This window comes from Sinocyclocheilus rhinocerous, unplaced genomic scaffold (genome assembly GCF_001515625.1).
Source record: "Sinocyclocheilus rhinocerous isolate Xijiao unplaced genomic scaffold, SAMN03320098_v1.1 scaffold450, whole genome shotgun sequence".
Taxonomy (NCBI): domain Eukaryota; kingdom Metazoa; phylum Chordata; class Actinopteri; order Cypriniformes; family Cyprinidae; genus Sinocyclocheilus; species Sinocyclocheilus rhinocerous.
In genome coordinates, this window is record NW_015653457.1 from 500,485 (window position 1) to 519,702 (window position 19,218).

Sequence of the window (19,218 nt, forward strand, 5' to 3'; positions counted from 1 at the left end):
CTAAGTATTTAAGCATTTGATCACTGAATTTACTATCCCTATATTTAAACAAAGGATTTATGGATGCCACTGACCAAAAAATAAAACTTAGAGTAAAATTGAAGCCCAATTGGACTACCTTGATGAGCTCATGTTCATGTTCAAGTCATGGCAATAGTTACAGTTAAGGTCAGAACTAATAGCCCCCTTGGTAAATATGAGCAAAGAAGGCTGTGAAAACATGTATCCTTTAAATATTGTTTACCGTTTTGATCTTCCATTCTAAAAAATTCCCCAAAATCTAATCTTTTATTGAAGTAAAACAATTGAAAATAGAAGGAACATCACATTATGAAATAAATGTTTTTCCCTAATACACATTGACCACAATTATTATCCCCCTTTTTATTCAATACTTTATGCAACCGTCAAGATAACAACTCTGAGTCTTCTCCTTATAATGCCTGATGAGAATGGAGAACACCTGGCAAGAGATCAGAGACCATTCTATCTCCAGATCTTTCAAATGCCGAGGTCCATGTTGGTGCCTCTCCTCCTCAGTTCACTCCACTTATCCTTTATAGGGTTGAGGTCAGGGGACTGGAATGGCCATGGCAGAACTTTGATTTTGTGCTCAGTGACCCATTTTTGTGATGATTTTGATGTTTGTTTTGGATCATTGTGCTGATGATCCAACCATGGCCCAATATAAGATGTCTAGCAGAAACAGTTACTGTAGATTTTTTTATATGTTGGAACTTGATAGGATCCATGATGCCATGTCAAGGACCTCTAGCAGAAAAATAGGCCCAAAACATTAAAGATCCAGCAGTACATTTAGCTATTGGCATGGGTTTTTTTTCTTTCTTTTTTTCATCTGGCCGTAGAACACAGTCCCATTTGAAGTTCCAGTAGTGTCTGGCAACTGAATATGCTGGAGTTTGTTTTTGGATGAGAGGAGAGAATTTTTTCTTGAAACCCTCCCAAACAACTTGTAGTGATGTAGGTGCTGTTTGATAAATAGGCGTTCTGACCCCAAGTCTCAACTAATTTCTGCAGTTTTGTTGGCCACTCAAACTATCCACCTTTCCGTGCATTAGGACAATAGACACATGTCCACTTCCAGGCAAATTCATAACATCTCCAGTTGATTGGAACGTCTCAATTATTTCCCTGATGGTGGAAATGGGAATTTTCAATGTTTTACCTATTTTTTAACAGCCACTTTCTATTTTGTGAAGCTCAAAAATCTTTTGCAGCACACCAGAATTATATTCTTTGGTTTTTACTATTGTTATGGATGATTAAGAGAATTTGGCCTTTGTGTTACCTTACATTTATACTCTCATGTGAAACAGGAAGTCATGGCTGGACAATTTCATGTTTGTAGTCACCCTGGTGTGTTAAAAAATTTAAGATTAATGGGAATATCCTTAATAGATATTTTATTCGTAGGGGTGCTAATAGTTGTGGCCAATATGTGCCCACCCCCTCCCTCCCTCCCCAGATTTATTTATTTTTACAGCCTTCTTCACTAAGAGCCTTCATTTACCAAGAGAGCTACTAATTCTGACCTTAACTGTGTATTTGGTATGGTCTCTAATATACCTCTATAGAAATTCAAACTGCTATAGTTTATTAATATTATTATTATTTTGAACCTTATTGTGAAGAGTGCAAAAACTGTTATGAGTATTACTTAGTGTTATAAAATGAAAGCAGTTAACTCAATTTCACAATATTTATTAGCATTAGACTGCATTACATTACATACTGTACATGACAACAGCGATAATGTATTCAATTAAACTGTCAAGGAGTTCCCCATGAACACAGCTCCCATTCTCTTCTGAAAATGTCAAATGTAATGTCTTATTCTTCCTTGATATGTTTTTGGATCCAAGAGAGAATGTCCTCATCGATTTGAATGGAAAGGGTTCCGTCTGGATTGACTTGTACTTACTTTGACATAAGAAATAAATCCAGACATTTTTTTTAAAATTGCACTTCCAGGCTTACGGTGACTTTGTGCTTGCTCAACACGGCACCGTCAGCACAGATCTTCAGGTTGTCATTTTCAGCAATGGAGGAAACGACAAGCTGCACTCTTGCATTTGGCTTGTCAAAGTAAGCAGCAAGCTGGTAGCCCAGCAGTTTGTGGTCAACTCTCACAGCACGGGCAATCACAGCAAAAACAGGTGGAACAGCATTTCCGAGGAACTTGGCCTGAAAGCATAACCCATTAGAATCAATTTAATGGGATATTACCTTTGGGTTTTATTATGAACAAACAAATAGCACTAATTGATTCACCTGTTTCTGGATTTTCTCAAAACTAGATGCAGTGCTTCCACTGCTAACTGCCTTTGAGGCGCCATGGCACCTCTAGACGTGCAGCAGGGAATTCGCCCAGTACACCAGCCTCAGCTTTAGCAATGACTGCATACTGTTGGCACTCTGGACCCCAAGCAACCCTGGCCTGGAAAACACATTTGTACTTACTTTGACATAAGAAATAAATCCAGACATTTTTTTTTAAATTGCACTTCCAGGCTTACGGTGACTTTGTGCTTGCTCAACACGGCACCGTCAGCACAGATCTTCAGGTTGTCATTTTCAGCAATGGAGGAAACGACAAGCTGCACTCTTGCATTTGGCTTGTCAAAGTAAGCAGCAAGCTGGTAGCCCAGCAGTTTGTGGTCAACTCTCACAGCACGGGCAATCACAGCAAAAACAGGTGGAACAGCATTTCCGAGGAACTTGGCCTGAAAGCATAACCCATTAGAATCAATTTAATGGGATATTACCTTTGGGTTTTATTATGAACAAACAAATAGCACTAACTGATTCACCTGTTTCTGGATTTTCTCAAAGCTAGATGCAGTGCTTCCACTGCTAACTGCCTTTGAGGCGCCATGGGGTGCCATGTACTGCAAGCAAAAATATGTTCAGTAATAAGCAATAGACATTAATAAACTAAGGTTGTAATATTGACAATAGTATTTTTTGGTAGCTACTCGATCTTTGTGGAATTTCCTGAAAGGCTCCATGATGGTGGCAGTCTGAAAATACATAAAATGTGTAAATAAATATATTTATTAATGACATATACTGGCAACACACTACATCCCACGTCCTCACCTCAGTCATACGAGAGCTGGACATGGAGGAGCTTGAGCTAACAGAGGCAAAATGCAGTTATTCCATATTTCAGTGTCAGGAATTTTTTATACACATTTTTAGAAACACCCAGAACATATCTTTTTAGCTCTCTTATAAAAATTGTAAGACTCACTATGATAGAAGTCCAGCTGAAGGGCTCTGCTGAAACGGAAGCTAAGCCTGTCCAGCTTGGGGCTCATGAGCTTGATGGCAACATTAGCTGCACCAGCACTGAAATTGGACAACCATGACTACCTCTGGCATGTGCTCATACAATGTGGTAAAGAAAAATATATGAACAATGTGTTGTACTTACACAGCTGCCATATCAGGAGCAGTGATTCTGGTCAAGGACTTGATATGAGAATAGGCGAAGCTCGCAACATGCATATTAGTTTCAAGCTTCAAAGCACCAGCAAGACTGGAGATGAGAGCCACTGATGGCTTGGTCTCAAACAACACAATACAAGCAACCATGCGCACTTCTGGGTGGAGAGCTCTGTCCAATACAAGCTGTAGGGCCACTGGCTGAACCTGAATCAGAAAACAATGTTAGTTTATTTTTGGAATAAAATGTGCATAATCATGTTTTATTCATTTCTACAATGTCTGACACTTACAAGTTTGGGCTCTTTCTTGGCAATGTTCCTCAGGGCCAAGATGGCATCAACCTGTATCCTAAGGGGCAGAGAAGTAGCTGCAGTTCTCAGTCCAGGTAGGAGCTTCATGATGGGTTTAAGACTAGCAGGATGACCAGCATTGCCGAGAACTTTAAGAGCCAAAGTGATTTCAGGAATGTTATTCTTAGAAGTTGCCTCTGCAGCAATCTCATGGATGGGCTGAAGAGTTTGAGGCACATATAATCAGACAAATATTAAAAAGAAAGTCCCTGTCAGAAATTTATGGAAGGCTCGAGGTGTTTACCCTGAGGAGCTCAGCAGGGCAAGTGGGAACTGCAACACAGTGCTTGGCAATCATGGAACCATATCCGAGCATTACGACTTCACGCAGAGCTGGGATTGTGGCGATTTTCTCATGCAAAGCCAAACTCTGTTTGAGAAGATGTGGAACAATTATTTAAGGCAACATTTAAAGAACAGCATTTTGAGTGTAGTTAGATGCACCCACAGCCGTCAATTGGATGGTTTCCAGATCAGCAGTGACCATTTGCAGAGCAACCACAAGAGCTTGAATGAACTCTGGAATGGTAAGTTCGCCACCCAGGAACTTCTCCTTGAATAATTTTACAATGACTGGTGTGCCAACAGCAGGAAGAGCATCCAGAATCCAGCGCCTAACAGATTCATTTATAAAAGTTTATTCATAATAAAAACTGCCCTAGTATTATATTCTTATTAACTTATTGTTCACAAATTGTACCTGTAAACTGGTTTGTCCTTGAACTGAGCCCAGATAGCCTCGATGTTTTCTAAGGTGGCAACACGCAGAAGCTGGATGAGCTGAACAAACTTAAGTGGAGCGTCTTCATGGACCATGTCCACATTGTTTGCAACAAGGTGCTTTAGGACCTCGATAATCTAGAAGAGAGTAAGAGCTAGTCTCAGTTGATGTCTTCAGCGTGGTTCAACTGCAGCAATCTCATGGATGGGCTGAAGAGTTTGAGGCACATATAATCAGACAAATATTAAAAAGAAAGTCCCTGTCAGAAATTTATGGAAGGCTCGAGGTGTTTACCCTGAGGAGCTCAGCAGGGCAAGTGGGAACTGCAACACAGTGCTTGGCAATCATGGAACCATATCCAAGCATTACGACTTCACGCAGAGCTGGGATTGTGGCGATTTTCTCATGCAAAGCCAAACTCTGTTTGAGAAGATGTGGAACAATTATTTAAGGCAACATTTAAAGAACAGCATTTTGAGTGTAGTTAGATGCACCCACAGCCGTCAATTGGATGGTTTCCAGATCAGCAGTGACCATTTGCAGAGCAACCACAAGAGCTTGAATGAACTCTGGAATGGTAAGTTCGCCACCCAGGAACTTCTCCTTGAATAATTTTACAATGACTGGTGTGCCAACAGCAGGAAGAGCATCCAGAATCCAGCGCCTAACAGATTCATTTATAAAAGTTTATTCATAATAAAAACTGCCCTAGTATTATATTCTTATTAACTTATTGTTCACAAATTGTACCTGTAAACTGGTTTGTCCTTGAACTGAGCCCAGATAGCCTCGATGTTTTCTAAGGTGGCAACACGCAGAAGCTGGATGAGCTGAACAAACTTAAGGGGAGCATCATCATGGACCATGGCCACATTGTTTGCAACAAGGTGCTTTAGGACTTCAATAATCTTGAGAGAGTAGGAGCAATACTCAGTTGATGTCTTCAACATGGATCAAAGGCTTTGTCTCAGAGATTTTTTTAAAGGTTTTTAAGGAATGAATTATACCTGGGCTGGGGCATCACTGATCTTCATGAGTTGAATGGGAGTCTGAAGAATCTCAGTTGCAAATTCATACTGCAGGGATCCACGGGCCAAGTAATCAGCTTTGATTGGAACAACAGGGGTCTTCTCAATCTCAACAAAAGCCAAAGTTTGTCTGAAACAAATAATTGTTTCTGAATTTTCAACTCAATTAAGCTTCAGTTTTAAACTTAAAGTTAATGCGGTATGTTAGGAATATTGTTAGTTAATATTTTTAATAGAAATGTCATAGATGATCAATCATACTTTGCTTCCATCATTGCCGCACCATGGATCTCATTTAAGGGTGAAAAATGATGCACTTCTTCAACTGTTGCCTCAGCGATTAGTACTCCGGCGGCAGCTGGTTTCATGATGTAGTTGTAAGTTGCAGTTTCAATCAGACTCTTGACCCTCTGTTGAGAGAATAGTATGGGACCATTTGACTTCTGGCATTTTAATTGAATAAATATTTCAATTCTTTCATGTTTTCTTCATTACCTCTGTGCATTCAGCACACCTCTCAGTGTATGCCAAGCCAATGTCCTTTATGATTCTCTCCTGGCAGTGGCTCAGATCCTTAGACTTGGTGACAATAATGTGGTTGGCCTTTGGATCCTCATTGATGACATAGTGGGTCCTGCACACTCCCTGAACTCCAGCCTTGAAGGACAAGTCAAAAAAATGGCAGATTGCAGAACTCAAAATACATTTTAAAAATGTAATAGGATCACTTTCTCACCTCTTGCAGCTCATAGATGTTCTGGGTCTTCTTGAGGTTGAGCTGAAGGATGTTGAGGATACCTCTGTGCAAGTTCATGACTGTAGGGGAGACTCCTGCAGGGGCAAATACCTTTCCAACCACACCATTAGCGTACTCAAACTTGATGGGAATCTGAAGCTGAGCAGCCAGTGCTGAGGTGAGCTTAGTTGCAGGCACAAATGGATCCTTGGGCCAAATGCCAGCATACTCATGGAGCAGAGGATCCATGAGCTGTAAGGAAACATCTTCACTTTAATGAGGGCATTGTTGCATTTAACAGCCAATTATGGCTACATTTTTTTAGTCCTTTAGTGTGGAAATCTAACAATTTCTACAGTTCTTAATAGTCATTACCTTCATCAGGAAGGTGTGCTCAGTCACGGCACTGAGGAGAACCTTGCTGCTGACTTTTATACCCGCTCTGGCCAGACCTTCATGAGGAAGACCGCCCAAGAGTAGAGCCTCATACTTGTACACATAGGTCTTATCGAGGGCAAACTCAGGAACTGAAAAGGTAGAGTATTTCTCTGAGTTTAAGCAAGAATGCAATAGTTGTAAATTATCAGTTTAAGCTCGTGACGATACATTGATGTGTAAAGACACAAAACGATCGGTCTGTGAAAGAAACTGAACAGTATTTATATCGTTTTTTACCTCTGATTCACGCAATGTCCGAACTGTTCGAACTGTCCTGAGCTATAAGTCTGCGATCTGCCATAAAGCAAGAAGAAGAAACGTCAGGCACCGGCTGTTGAGAATGCGCTCAGGAGGACGCGCTCAGGACAGACAGTTCGGACATTGCGGTGAAAATCAGAGGTAAAAAATTATATAAATACTGTTCTTCACTCACCGGTCTTGAGTCCCATGGAGGAGCTCCGGAAGAATTAAAGGAGGAGTGACGACAGTGCAAGAAGAGAGAGGACCAGGCCTTGGGCATTTTAGTTGTGCTTTTGTTTATGTTTATGTTTATGCGGCAGTCATCCATGAGGGGCTGCCACTTACTTTTGTTGTTGTTTATTTTGTTATTAAATTTATGTTAAACGTCCGCCAGTTCTCACCTCCTTCTTCCCCGATCTATGAACTTTGTTACAGTATTATTATTATTATGCTAGTGAAATATGTAGGACTGTGTCTGTGCTTGTGACAGCCAATCATTGTTATGATATGATTGACTTTTAGCACTTTTTTGTAGATGACAATCATTTCCAATCATTTAGTCTGCTTAAACACGCCACTCCACAATTGACTGCAAGCTCGCATTTATTTTTTATTAGAACACCCACATTTCAAAATTCAAACAACAACTGATGGATGAAACCAAGTCATTTGTAATACATGTAATAAGGTAATTTGTTACATATGCATGTACATCAAACTTGATAAAAAAAAAAAATCTGTCTCTACTTACAGTACGTTTCATCATAAATTTAAAGTTTCTGCGGGACTTATTAAATGTGTAAATTTTAATTAATTTAATTCTGATTTTAATTCATTACAATAAAAAATGGTATGAAATTAATGATTAACTTTATTCAATTTCTATTCATGCCAGTATTCAACATCTGCAACTCTATTTGTCTCAAACTTTGATACAGTATGCCCATATTTGTCTACCTATTACATTTTCATTTACATTTATACATTTAGCAAATGCTTTTATCCAAAGCGACTTACAATTGAGAGATACAACAAGCGATTCATCATAAAGAGGCAAGGGTAACACTTTACAATATGGGCGCAGTAATAAGCATTAATTAATTCTTATCTAATGCACAGATAATCATGAGTTAATGCACAACTAATTAAGAACTAACAAATTGTCATGTGCCTCAACAAGTCAAGTCATAACATAATGATATCTTTGCAAATCATTAGCTAATGATTAATTAAAGCAGACCACTGGAAGTTGAAATACATAGCTTTGACCCTTTGTGGTAGTTAACACATTAGTTTACATTATTAGTTAATACTATATGTTATTAAGGAATTAATACATGATGACACTTTTAATTAATAGCAATTCATATAATTCTTAATCTATTAATCAGATAGACTCTTTATTAGTTGCTGATGTAGTCATCATTAATGAATGATTTAGTTCTTAATTAGTCGTGCATTAGATCATGATTATCTGTGCATTAGTTAAGAATGAATTAATGCTTATTAGTGCACCAGTATTTTAAAGTGTAACCGGCAAGTAAACACAGGAAGTGCTTGTAATACAAGGTTTCAGACATTGTTCAGATTAGTACAAGCTAGACAGGGAGGGATTAAGGAAAGAGAAAGTAAATGGTGTTTTTTTTTTCTTTTTAAATTAGGATGCAGTCAAATATTGATGAAAGAGATGTTTTCAGCTGTCACTTGAAAATTGTCAGGGATTCAGCATTCCAGATGGGGGTTGGAAGACCATTCCACCAGCACAGAACGGTGAATGAAAATGTTCTGGAAAGTGATTTTGTGCCTCTCTGTGATGGTACCATGAGGCGTCGCTCACTTGTAGATCTCAGGCTTCTGGAGGGGATATAGATTTGTACGAGTGAGTGTAAGTAGTGTTAAGTAGGGTGCTGAGCCCATGGCTGTTCTATATGCATGCATCAATATCTTGAACTTAATGCGAGCAGCAACCGGTAGCCAGTGCTGGGAGATAAAGAGAGGTGTGACATGGGCCCTTTTGGGCTCGTTGAAGACCAGTCCTGCTGCTGCATTCTGAATCATTTGTAAAGGTTTGATTGCACATGATGGAAGTCCAGTCAGAAGAGCACTACAGTAATCCAGCCTAGAAATGCAAGGGCAAGAAGTTGTGCATCATGCTCCATTAGGAAGGGCCTGATCTTTCTGATGTTGTGCAATGCAAACCTGCATGATCGAGCCATTTTTCCAGTGTGATTTTTGAAAGTAAGCTGGTCATCATAGATTACAAGATTTCTGAACAAACTTGACCGAACTTTTTCAGGAAAATCAGGATTCACGAATCAAGAATCATCAAGATTCTTTGTCATGTTGGTCTTACTATCTTGAAAGTTGTTTGAGCAGTATAGCCAAACTAATTTCCCTAATTTAAACAAAGCCTTACAAGGTAACAAAATATAAAAATAAAACATTTTAACTGTCCAGGAGCAAAAATCGTGATATCGCACACCCCTACTTTCATCCATGCTGAGATGTCCGCCAGGCAGCCTGAGATCCGTGCAGCTACCATTGGATCATCTGGTTAAAATGACAGATACAGCTGTGTGTCATCAGCATAGCAATGGTAGGAGAAACCAAGTGCTTGTATGATGGGTCCCAGTGATGTAGTGTATATGGAGAAGAGGAGGGCTACAAAAACTGATCCCTGAGGAACCCCTGTGACCAGTTGATGTGCTATATAATAAGAACTCTGAAAGACCTTCCTGTGAGATAGGATTCAAACCAGCACAGTGGAATCTCTTTGGTGCCAAGTGATGAGAAGGTGGACAGAAGAATCTGATGATTTACAGTTTCAAATGCGGCAGAAAGAACCAGCAGAATGAGAACTGATTTGGAATCAGCTTTCGCAATCCACAAGGCTTCAGTGACTGACAGTAAAGCAGTCTCAGTTGAATGGTCACTTCTGAAACCTGAATGGTTATTGTCCAGTTGGTTATTATGTGAAAGAAATGATACCTGGTTGAAAACAACTCGTTCAAGTATTTTCACTATGAATGGAAGGAGTTTAATGTAGGCTTTTTAAGCAGTGGGGTTCCCGAGCCTACTTGAATGTGGTGGGGAAATGTGTGAGTGCTGGTAAAAGTGTAGGAGAGATAGCTTGGAGAAGGTGTGAGGAGATTGGGTCTAGAGGACAAGATGTAGGATAGCTAGAGAGGAAAAGTTTAGATACTTCTGCCTCAGTGAGGAGACAGAAGGAGGAGAGGGGAGGTTTAGCAATGGATGCGGTTGGTTTGAGTTCTTGTATGTGTGGAGCTGAGAACTGACTGCTGATGGTTTTAGTTGTGTCTGTTAGTTTTAAAGTTTAGAAATTATAATGTCAAGTGAATAATATCAAGTTAAAGATAATAATAATATAATAAGATAATAATAATGTCAAGTTAAAAGATAATGTTAAGTAAGTGCTTATTTTTCAATGTTATTACAATGTATATTATTTGGGAAGAAGTATGCATGTTAATCACTCATAATTGTGGCCAATTTAGAATATAATCTATTCCATTTTATGAATTCCTTGAGGTTTCAGTAGAAGTACATTGAAAAGTAATGCTACTACCTTTCCGCATAATTATTCCTTTTTTTCTTGGGGAAACGTTTGTGTGAATCCCAATGCAAGGGACAATGTACATTAAGATAACATTGCATTGGATTTAGGGTATATTGCTATACTGACTAACTGGTTTATTTTTCTTCTAAGCAATGTTTGCCTTTCTTGCTAACTGAAAAATCCTGTGATTTTAGCCTTCAATCAAACATTTTTGACCATAAAAGTAATACTTAAGTCCTCAGAGGCCATTTCTCTTGACATGTGCATTGAGACTCAGGATGGTGGCAATATCAAACTTGAATTAAAAGATAGAAAGTAGGACCGATATGTAGATTGATTGATTACACAGATTAATACAATGGTCAATCAAGAGATACTAATTCTGAGACTTGGTCCATAATTCTAAAAATCATTCAGAGTAGTATTTACTTGTTTAGTTTAGTGCTGGTGAATGTCTTAATATTCAGTATAGGAGATGAATATCTAGTGTCAGTTAGTATTTCACTGTGAATGGCCCTTATGTTTTATTTTTATGACTCTTAAAATATAAGAATCTGTCATCCCATTGCTGTGTGTGTTCCCCTCAGTATCAATGGTGGTTACAGCAGAAGTAGACAACAGTAGGAAATCATGCACCAGTTTTTAAATAAAAAAGAAAAATATTGAGCAGACAAATTTTGAGAATGCATGTTCAGATTTATTGAAATGAAGGCGTTAATTTACAGCGGCTTTAAAAAATGTTTTATTAAGTGCTACTGAGCCAAGAAGTAGGTTTAAGCACACTGTTCAATGCAGCGACAGACCACATGAGCATCTGTAGTCTCTCTCAAGTCTACACTCTTCTCATAGATTCCATCAAACATGTTGAGGTTGGAGTCTGGAACACAATATATATAAAAAAATAGGAGCAACAATTATTAACCAAAATGAAATATTTTCCCTTTCAGCCTATGTTAATCATTTTGAATTTTAAGATGTAAAATCTGCTTTCTAAAGCAAAACCATTTGAGGATTACTGGACTAGAGTCATATCAGTCTGCAAACAAGTAATCAAGTCACTTACCAGTGGACATACAGTGGTATCCAACAGTGACAGGAGTGGTTCTCATTGGTACACAGCCTGGCAGACAGCGCAACACAGGCTCAACGGAGTAACATTTAGATTCCTGTCCATTCAAAATCACCTGCTTCTCCAACTTCACAGATTCAAGTTTCATGCGGCATTCTGATAGAGGAAAGATATTTATTTTTTTAAATGTCTTTAAAACAAATGACATTTTTGTAATACACAGTGTCCGACAAATCTTACGGCTGGCATCACGGCAGCTGTCAGCAGGAAGCACCCATGAGTGGGCAAAGCTGACTGAACTCTTGGTCAGGTATCCACTGGGTGTGGTGTACTCCTGTCTGATTTCCCCATCAGCTTTTCCACAGAGTCCACACATCTGCCCCTTCATCCAGTCCATGACAAAAACCTGAAAAATCCAGGGAAAATAGATATTTTTTAGAAATATCAGCATTAAATTCTCGAAGAAGCACATTGTAGTTTTAACATCTTTAGCACAGTGTTTGTAACAACAAATAAAAATATAAAACGGTTAACCTTCTTATACCCTAACAATTGTACTTACATTATTTGCCATTATTTGGCAAACATTTCATTTTTTGACTTACCATCCACTGGTCACTGGCAAAATAGACCTCTTGAAGACCATAGCCTGGGGCATAGAGAGCGATACTTTGACCTTTCTGCTCAATTCGTATGGTACCTACATTGAAAAAGCCTAATAAATGTACATGAAAACACTCCAAGACTCCTGTCAGCAGGAAGCACCCATGAGTGGGCAAAGCTGACTGAACTCTTGGTCAGGTCTCCACTGGGTGTGGTGTACTCCTGTCTGATTTCTCCATCAGCCTTTCCACAGAGTCCACAAGTCTGTCCCTTCATCCAGTCCACAACATAAACCTAACAAAATCCAAGAAAAATTTATAGTTTTAGAAATATCAGCATCAAATTCTCTAAGAAGCACATTGTAGTTTTAACACCTTTAGCACAGTGTTTGTAACATCAAATTAAACTGTAAAACTGTTAACCTTGTTATACACAAACACATTTAAAATATTGTACTTATATCATTTGCCATTATTTGGCAATTGTTTCATTGTTTGACTTACCATCCACTGGTCACTGGTATAATATACCTCTTGAAGACCATGGCCTGGGGCATAGAGAGCGATACCTTGACCTTTCTGCTCAATTTGTATGGTACCTACAACAAAAAATCCTAATAAATGTACAGGTAAACACTCTAAGACTACCCTCCCAAGGCAAAGACCAGCATCCCAGTAAAAGTCATATGACAAATCAAGTCACACAAAAAAAAAAAAATCACTGATGCAAGCAACAGACTTTTATTCCAAAGTAATGTGGAGAGAACTTCAACCTGTTGGGTGCTGGTATGAAATATTGTTGGTTGGTATTTCAATTCCATTCATTTTAACCTTCACTGCACTCTTCTGGTGGTATATGTCAACATCGCTGTGGTGGAATAAAGCATTGAATATTGCAGTGAGGTTGCTTTTGTATAATGGAACTAGTAATATCTGTGAGCTGGACTTACATGTCTGCCACCTTAATGTTTAGGTCTTCATGCTCAAAGACATCATCCTTTTTTATTAGGACTATGAATTTGTGCTCTGAAGTGCAGTCTTGAACTAAGACTTGGTAGCAGGAAAGGGGAATTTCATAGTTGTACTTCTTATGGTTGAATGTAGTCAAGGTGTTTCTGACCTTACTGCATTTAGCTAAATAGTGAGACAAACAAAACATTTACTGAAAAAAAAGATCAATTCATGAAAAACGAAAGGCCAGCTTAAGACACTTTACTAACCTGAACTAGTCTCTATATAAAGGTTTCGAATTATGTTTGTGACATCATTTTCTGGATAGGCCTGGATAGCCTCAAATGGCAAAGCGATTGGAAGAACCAAGTTCGACACTGACAAGGTCATCTGCAAATTCACAAATCTTAGAAAGTGCTGTCAAAAAAAAGGCATAGTTAACCAATCATTAGATTGTTGCTTACTGTTGGGGTCTTAATAATGATGTCCAGGGTCCTTTCAGTTGGGACAAGTATGATCAGTTCAATCTGCCTCTTAATGTTTTTTTCATCGCTAATAGCCAATCCAGTCATTTGAGCTGCACCAGGAATATATTCAGCCACACTTGAATAGGGAAGGAAAAGAAAAATGTGTTGATATGTTGACATATATGAAGTGGAACATTTGCGATGAAGAGTAACCAAACCTCTTGGCATAGGTGGTGATAATTGTGGGCACCTTCTCACACTTCACTTTAAGATAGGCCATAGGACTTGGGCCTTGGTGGCCAGTCTCTGCGTTGATGGTAATTGCATATTGTTGGCACTCTGCACCCCAAGCAATCCTTGCCTAGATAGAGGCAAATTTTGAATGCTTTATCCTAACACAGGGGTGTCCAGTCCTGCTCCTGTAGAGTCACAATCCTGCAGAGTTTAGCTCCAATCCCAATTAAACACAACTGAACCAGCTAGTCAAGGTCTTCAGGATTACTAGAAACTTTCAGGCAAGTGTGTTGGGGCAGGTTGGAGGTAAACTCTGCAGGCTATTGGCCCTCCAGGACCAAGATTGGACACCTCTGACATAGCAGAAAAAGAGAACTAAAACAAAGTAATTTAATCAAATTTCTTACACCAACAGTGTGCTTGCTCAAAAAGACACCATCAGCACACATTTTCCAGTTGTTCTTCACTGCAATGGAGACAACAATGATCTGCACCCTTGAGTTGGGCATGTCCAGGTAAGCAGTGAGCTGGTACCCCAACAACTTACGATCAACTCTCACAACACGTGCAATGATAGCAACCACTGGAGGAACCGAGTCCCCAAGGAATCTAGACTGTAACCATGTAAAGACATTTAAAACTTAATTGATTAAAAATAAAATTATTTAAAAAAATAGAATTAAAGGGTTTAGCAAAGATCTGCTTATAGAAACTACGTCATACCTGAACGGGCTTGAAACTTTCTTTGCTTTGTCCACTGGAGAGGTCCTAGTGATCCATATAGTGATCCAGAAAAAAAAAATAGTTGTAAAAGTAAAACTTTAAAACATTGACTTATGATTGGCAAATCATATTTTTCTTCTTTTTATTTCTTAGTTCCAGGCAATTCAGGTTTGAATTATCAAAGAGAGAAGCGCATATGCGTCGCCAATGTCCAAGAGATATTTAGCAAGTTAAATATCTAGAAATATATATTAAATATTTGTCTGCAACCCAAGTCCAGTGCTTTGATTGACATTAGGGAGGACAGACAGTCGTGTAGTGTGAAAACAGCAATCCAACGAATGTGGTAATGAAAATACTCACTTTGGACAGATGCAAGTTGGAAGATCGAACAGAACTGCTGGAACTAAAGCTGTGGCTACTGGTGCTTTGAGAGTAAAATAATGTATTATGGCTGAAGAAACTGGAGTTCTTGTTCCTCTGTTCGCCCTCTAGGATTTTCCTCAGTTTCTGCAGGACGGACTTGACCTTGGGAGTCTTCGCGTCAGCAAAGCTGATTTCTTTAAGGAGCTTTTTAGCAGCTCTTTGGCCTAGTTGGACCTCTAGCTCTAGTCCCTCAACAGCAGGACCATCAGCTGTCAATAAATAGATTATAAGATAACACATTTTCAATAACAAACATAGTTATAGTGAAATTCTGAAGATTTGACTTCAGACACTTGCCTCTAACTATGTTAATATGTACTCCATGCTGCCCAATCATGTTATAAATGGTGGTGTTTTTGATGAAGGTGGCATCACAGGACATAACCTCCATGCATACATTAACTCCAATGTGAGGTACAACAGAACAAAATGTTTTGTGAATTGGAACACTAGTCCTCAGTTCAGGTTCCTCGGCTGGTGACATAACAGTTTTAATGGTTTCTGATGACTATGTAGGGATGAATAAAACAAATTAGAATAATTAAGAAATTCATTTTTAACATTAATTAGCCAAACAAATTTCTTATTATTTTACCAAATCTCCAGGTGAAATCATTGAGGTATATGCTTCTTGGGAATGTTTCAGAACTACAGTCTCTGGTACAATGGGTGTAATTCTCTCTGCATTGACCGCCTTGATGTTTCCAGCTGCTGCCAAAGTTTCAAAACTAGTGTGGCACAAGAATCACAAAAAGCCACTTTAGTAATGAGATAGACCATGGTGAAAAGATTGACAATGAGTCTACATAAAATATTCTGTACCGTGCTGTCAAAGCATGCACTGGAAGTACAATAGGAAAACCCTTTATCTTGAAATTAGCCTTTGTGATGTCAAACTTTGCCTCCACTTTTAGAGGCAAAAATGTATGGGTCTTTCCTTTCGCCATGGATGCAGCTTGAATAAAACCAGTATTCAGTCCCATTACAGCAAAAGTCTGTAAGGTAATGCTTGGTGAAACTTCAGCAGTTAACTTCACATCTGTCTTCATCAGATGAGAAACACTGATGGTTTCAGTTAGAGGTGGTGTAATAATAGCCCGGACTGGACATGATGGCAAATTTAAAAAAAAAAAGTTTCATTATTAAAGTGCATTCTCTATTAAATATTGTGCATTTGTATAAATGTCTTTCCCTATTTCCAATCAATCTATAAATAGACTACTGCATTTTTGAGACTCTTACCCTTCAAATTACCAGCAGCCACTGCAGCAGCATACAAACTGAACTCCATGGGTACACCAGCTACTGATGGGAAGATGCGACGCACTTCAGCCACCAGTAGGGGCTTGGCATACTGGAAGGCAGTGCCATTCTGCATTGCTTTAAGTGCTTCCCCTGCCAGCTCAGGTATATTGCCTCCAGTAGTAAGCTGTAGAAAAAATTTGATGGTTAGCTCCATTTTGAACGTTCTCAAAAGTTTAGGAGGACAACACAAATTAGTTAGTTTTTTTGTTCATATGAAGTGATATTACCACAATATACCTGTGTTGCCTGTTCAAGAACTGCTTTGTCGACATTTGCAAAAGCAATCTCTTGTCCAAGAACTTTCACATAGATCGAGCCCAGGGGCTGCTTCTTTGGCAGGGCTTTGAATGTTTTTAGCTGCAGCATGCCAAATAAACAACAAAAAATATGTAACTGTTAAAAAACACTCCATGAATTACATTTATAATATGCCACACTTACAGCTTTAAGAACTTGTTTCATCCTGGGCAGCCTGTCCTCATGCAGGAATGGCGATTTCAGAAGAGCCTCCTGAATTCCGTCAGTTCTGATGCCAACCTGAAAGAAAGTAATTCAGTGAAGTCGGGTAGGAATTTAAGAAATTAATGAAATAAAGAAGTACTCTATATTTTCCTGTATCTTATTTACTCACCTCAAGAACATCAGCAGCAGCTCCAGCCAGGTAAGCACGTGCTTTAGCTACTACAGCTCTGGGCAGGATGGTGGCAGCATCATTGATGATGAAAGCACTACCGGCAGCACCTACCATGAGAGGATCTAAACAACGGAACTAATCAGTAAGTTTTTTAGAGGAAACCATCACCTGGAATGCAACACCTTTGGAGATCAACAGAACTTTCTTACCTTCATAACCATCCAAGAGAAATGCTTTGCTGTAAGGAAAGCTAAGTTTGTCCAGTTTTGGGCTTAATATCTTGATGGCAACCCTGCTGGCTGCGGCACTGAAAAAGACCAAGGTGGATTGTCGATGTTGAAGTTTTAAACATCAATATGTTGGAACATATTTTGGCTTTTGTTAGCATAAACTCACATTAGAGCAAACTCAGGGTGTGTGCTCTTTGTCAAGGCTTTCATGTGCGAGTACACAAAACTGGCCACCTGTAGATTTGGTTCCTTCTGTAGAGCACGTGCAAGAGTAATAACCAGACCCATGCTTGGCTTTGTCTCAAAAAGCACAATCCACGAGACCATGCGCAGCTCTGGGTGGAGATCTTTGTTTACAAACATCTGCAGAACTACATTCTGGACCTGAAATGCAAAATTAAATTCAAATACCCTTACCCAAATGAAGTATGCTTCAAGTTTATTTTATTAAGTATACTTAAGTTCAAGTATATTTTTAAGTATACTTATGTAGTAAGTATACAAATATCAGTGTACTAGTAGTATACTTGTAAGTGTACTATTTCAATACTCCTTGGGACTAAATTGGCCCACTTTCTAGTATACTTTTAAGTATACTTTAAGTATAACATGTAGTAAACTTTGAGTACACAACTAGTTTGCATCTATGTTTTAGTTTGTACTGCAGCTATACTAAAAGTGAACTTATAGGTCTACTGAAACCTTGTAGTATAGTCTCAGAAAGTACTAGTTTAGTAGTTTTATACTGCAAGTATACTCGTAAGTTTTCTTTTTAGTGAACTTTACATCATACTTTAAGTATACTACTATGTCTCTATTTAGGTATTAATTTGTATATATTTAGTTATATGAATATCTGAACATACAAACATGAAAAAAAAAACGGTAAACAAAAACATTTTATTCTAGCTTCATGCATTATTTTTTATAAACACTTGAATGTGGGTAAGTTTCATTAAAAAAATCAAATAAATAAATAACATTTTGAACAAAAAGCTGATAAAAGATTATGAATTGGATTCAGAATGATAATCAAAACGTTGATGGAGTCGATCAACACCCCAAAGCTTGACAGTCATTACCTATTCATGGGTCGACATTTTATTCCATAACCTTACACAGTTTTGATGCTGCTTTATGTCTGGGGCCTGTACCATGAAGCCATATTAGCTGGCTAGCCAGGTGGCTTGGCTTTTAACGGCCTTCATTGCCATGGTAACTTACACTCCACGGCTAACCTGCTCCGGGGCAGGTTATGTTCTGGGTAAGAGATCTCAAACTGAAATTGGACCAATCAGATGTGAGCAAAGTGACACATGTCTGACGCAAAAAAGTCACTCCCCCAGTTTCTCTTGCTCCAAATTAAAGGTCACTAGTACTAAAAAAAAATAATAATAATTGTCTGGGTTTAATGATAATTACTTAGTTATTTTATATGATTTATATTATCGCTGTATATAACAAGTTTCACTTGTGACTGCACTGATAAAGCAAGATCATTTCTTTTATTTGTCCTCTTTCATGAACAAGTACTTTTTTCATTGTAAATGCATTTAAATTCATCATATTCTTCAATCTCTTAACCTTTAGCAAAACCTTAACCTTTAACCAAGGCTTGCCAGTGATGTCATGCATTCATGTACACATGCTCCACAAACTCAGGATCAAAGCCTGAGTTGACAAAGAAAGTTGATGATCAGCATCATGGTACCAACAAAGCCGGATTGGAGTGGTTTGGTTTTGTCAACTCGAAACTAATCCTGTAGCTCTGTATTTGTTCAACTACCATCATGGTACAGGCCCCTGATCGTGTTAGATTACATGTGGAAGCATCTGTTGTTTTGGTTTCTTCTTCGCTTGTGTTTTGGAAATTCTGTACAGAAGGCGTGTAATAGCGCCCCCTACCGGATAACAATGAAAACATGGATTCCCGAAGCACAAGTATCGCTCAAATATATTTAGACTTTTTCTAAGTATAGAATGTAATTTTAAGTATATTTCTGAGAAGTACATAAA

The 19,218-nt window shown here is 38.5% G+C and overlaps 2 protein-coding genes across 2 annotated transcripts in view; both read right to left on the minus strand.

Annotated features, from left to right (window-relative positions):
* Positions 1-1,706: 1,706 nt before the first annotated feature.
* Positions 1,707-7,193, minus strand: LOC107715697 (vitellogenin-like). Its single transcript, XM_016521872.1, has 19 exons — positions 7,178-7,193; positions 6,682-6,854; positions 6,307-6,558; positions 6,066-6,227; positions 5,832-5,980; positions 5,550-5,700; positions 4,522-4,679; positions 4,270-4,435; positions 4,066-4,191; positions 3,762-3,980; positions 3,458-3,675; positions 3,275-3,372; positions 3,121-3,176; positions 2,997-3,041; positions 2,832-2,909; positions 2,538-2,744; positions 2,363-2,458; positions 2,028-2,205; positions 1,707-1,937 (listed from the first exon to the last, which is right to left on the minus strand). The coding sequence occupies exons 1-19, from the start codon at positions 7,191-7,193 to the stop codon at positions 1,852-1,854; spliced, it is 2,634 nt and encodes an 877-aa protein (XP_016377358.1). The 3' UTR covers positions 1,707-1,851.
* A 4,059-nt stretch (positions 7,194-11,252) lies between these two features.
* The window catches only part of vtg8 (vitellogenin 8), a 13,825-nt gene continuing 5,859 nt past the window's right edge, over positions 11,253-19,218 (minus strand). Inside the window, exons 12-32 of the mRNA XM_016521910.1 lie at positions 17,369-17,586; positions 17,182-17,279; positions 16,970-17,094; positions 16,780-16,875; positions 16,576-16,695; positions 16,276-16,462; positions 15,856-16,135; positions 15,629-15,761; positions 15,331-15,541; positions 14,971-15,242; positions 14,608-14,652; positions 14,292-14,498; positions 13,869-14,011; positions 13,648-13,786; positions 13,453-13,573; positions 13,183-13,366; positions 13,006-13,100; positions 12,737-12,831; positions 11,871-12,036; positions 11,625-11,786; positions 11,253-11,438 (exon numbers count right to left, since the gene is read on the minus strand). Of these exons, the coding sequence (XP_016377396.1) occupies positions 11,335-11,438; positions 11,625-11,786; positions 11,871-12,036; positions 12,737-12,831; positions 13,006-13,100; positions 13,183-13,366; positions 13,453-13,573; positions 13,648-13,786; positions 13,869-14,011; positions 14,292-14,498; positions 14,608-14,652; positions 14,971-15,242; positions 15,331-15,541; positions 15,629-15,761; positions 15,856-16,135; positions 16,276-16,462; positions 16,576-16,695; positions 16,780-16,875; positions 16,970-17,094; positions 17,182-17,279; positions 17,369-17,586 (3,201 nt within the window). The 3' untranslated portion in view covers positions 11,253-11,334. The remainder of the gene's footprint in view (positions 11,439-11,624; positions 11,787-11,870; positions 12,037-12,736; positions 12,832-13,005; positions 13,101-13,182; positions 13,367-13,452; positions 13,574-13,647; positions 13,787-13,868; positions 14,012-14,291; positions 14,499-14,607; positions 14,653-14,970; positions 15,243-15,330; positions 15,542-15,628; positions 15,762-15,855; positions 16,136-16,275; positions 16,463-16,575; positions 16,696-16,779; positions 16,876-16,969; positions 17,095-17,181; positions 17,280-17,368; positions 17,587-19,218) is intronic.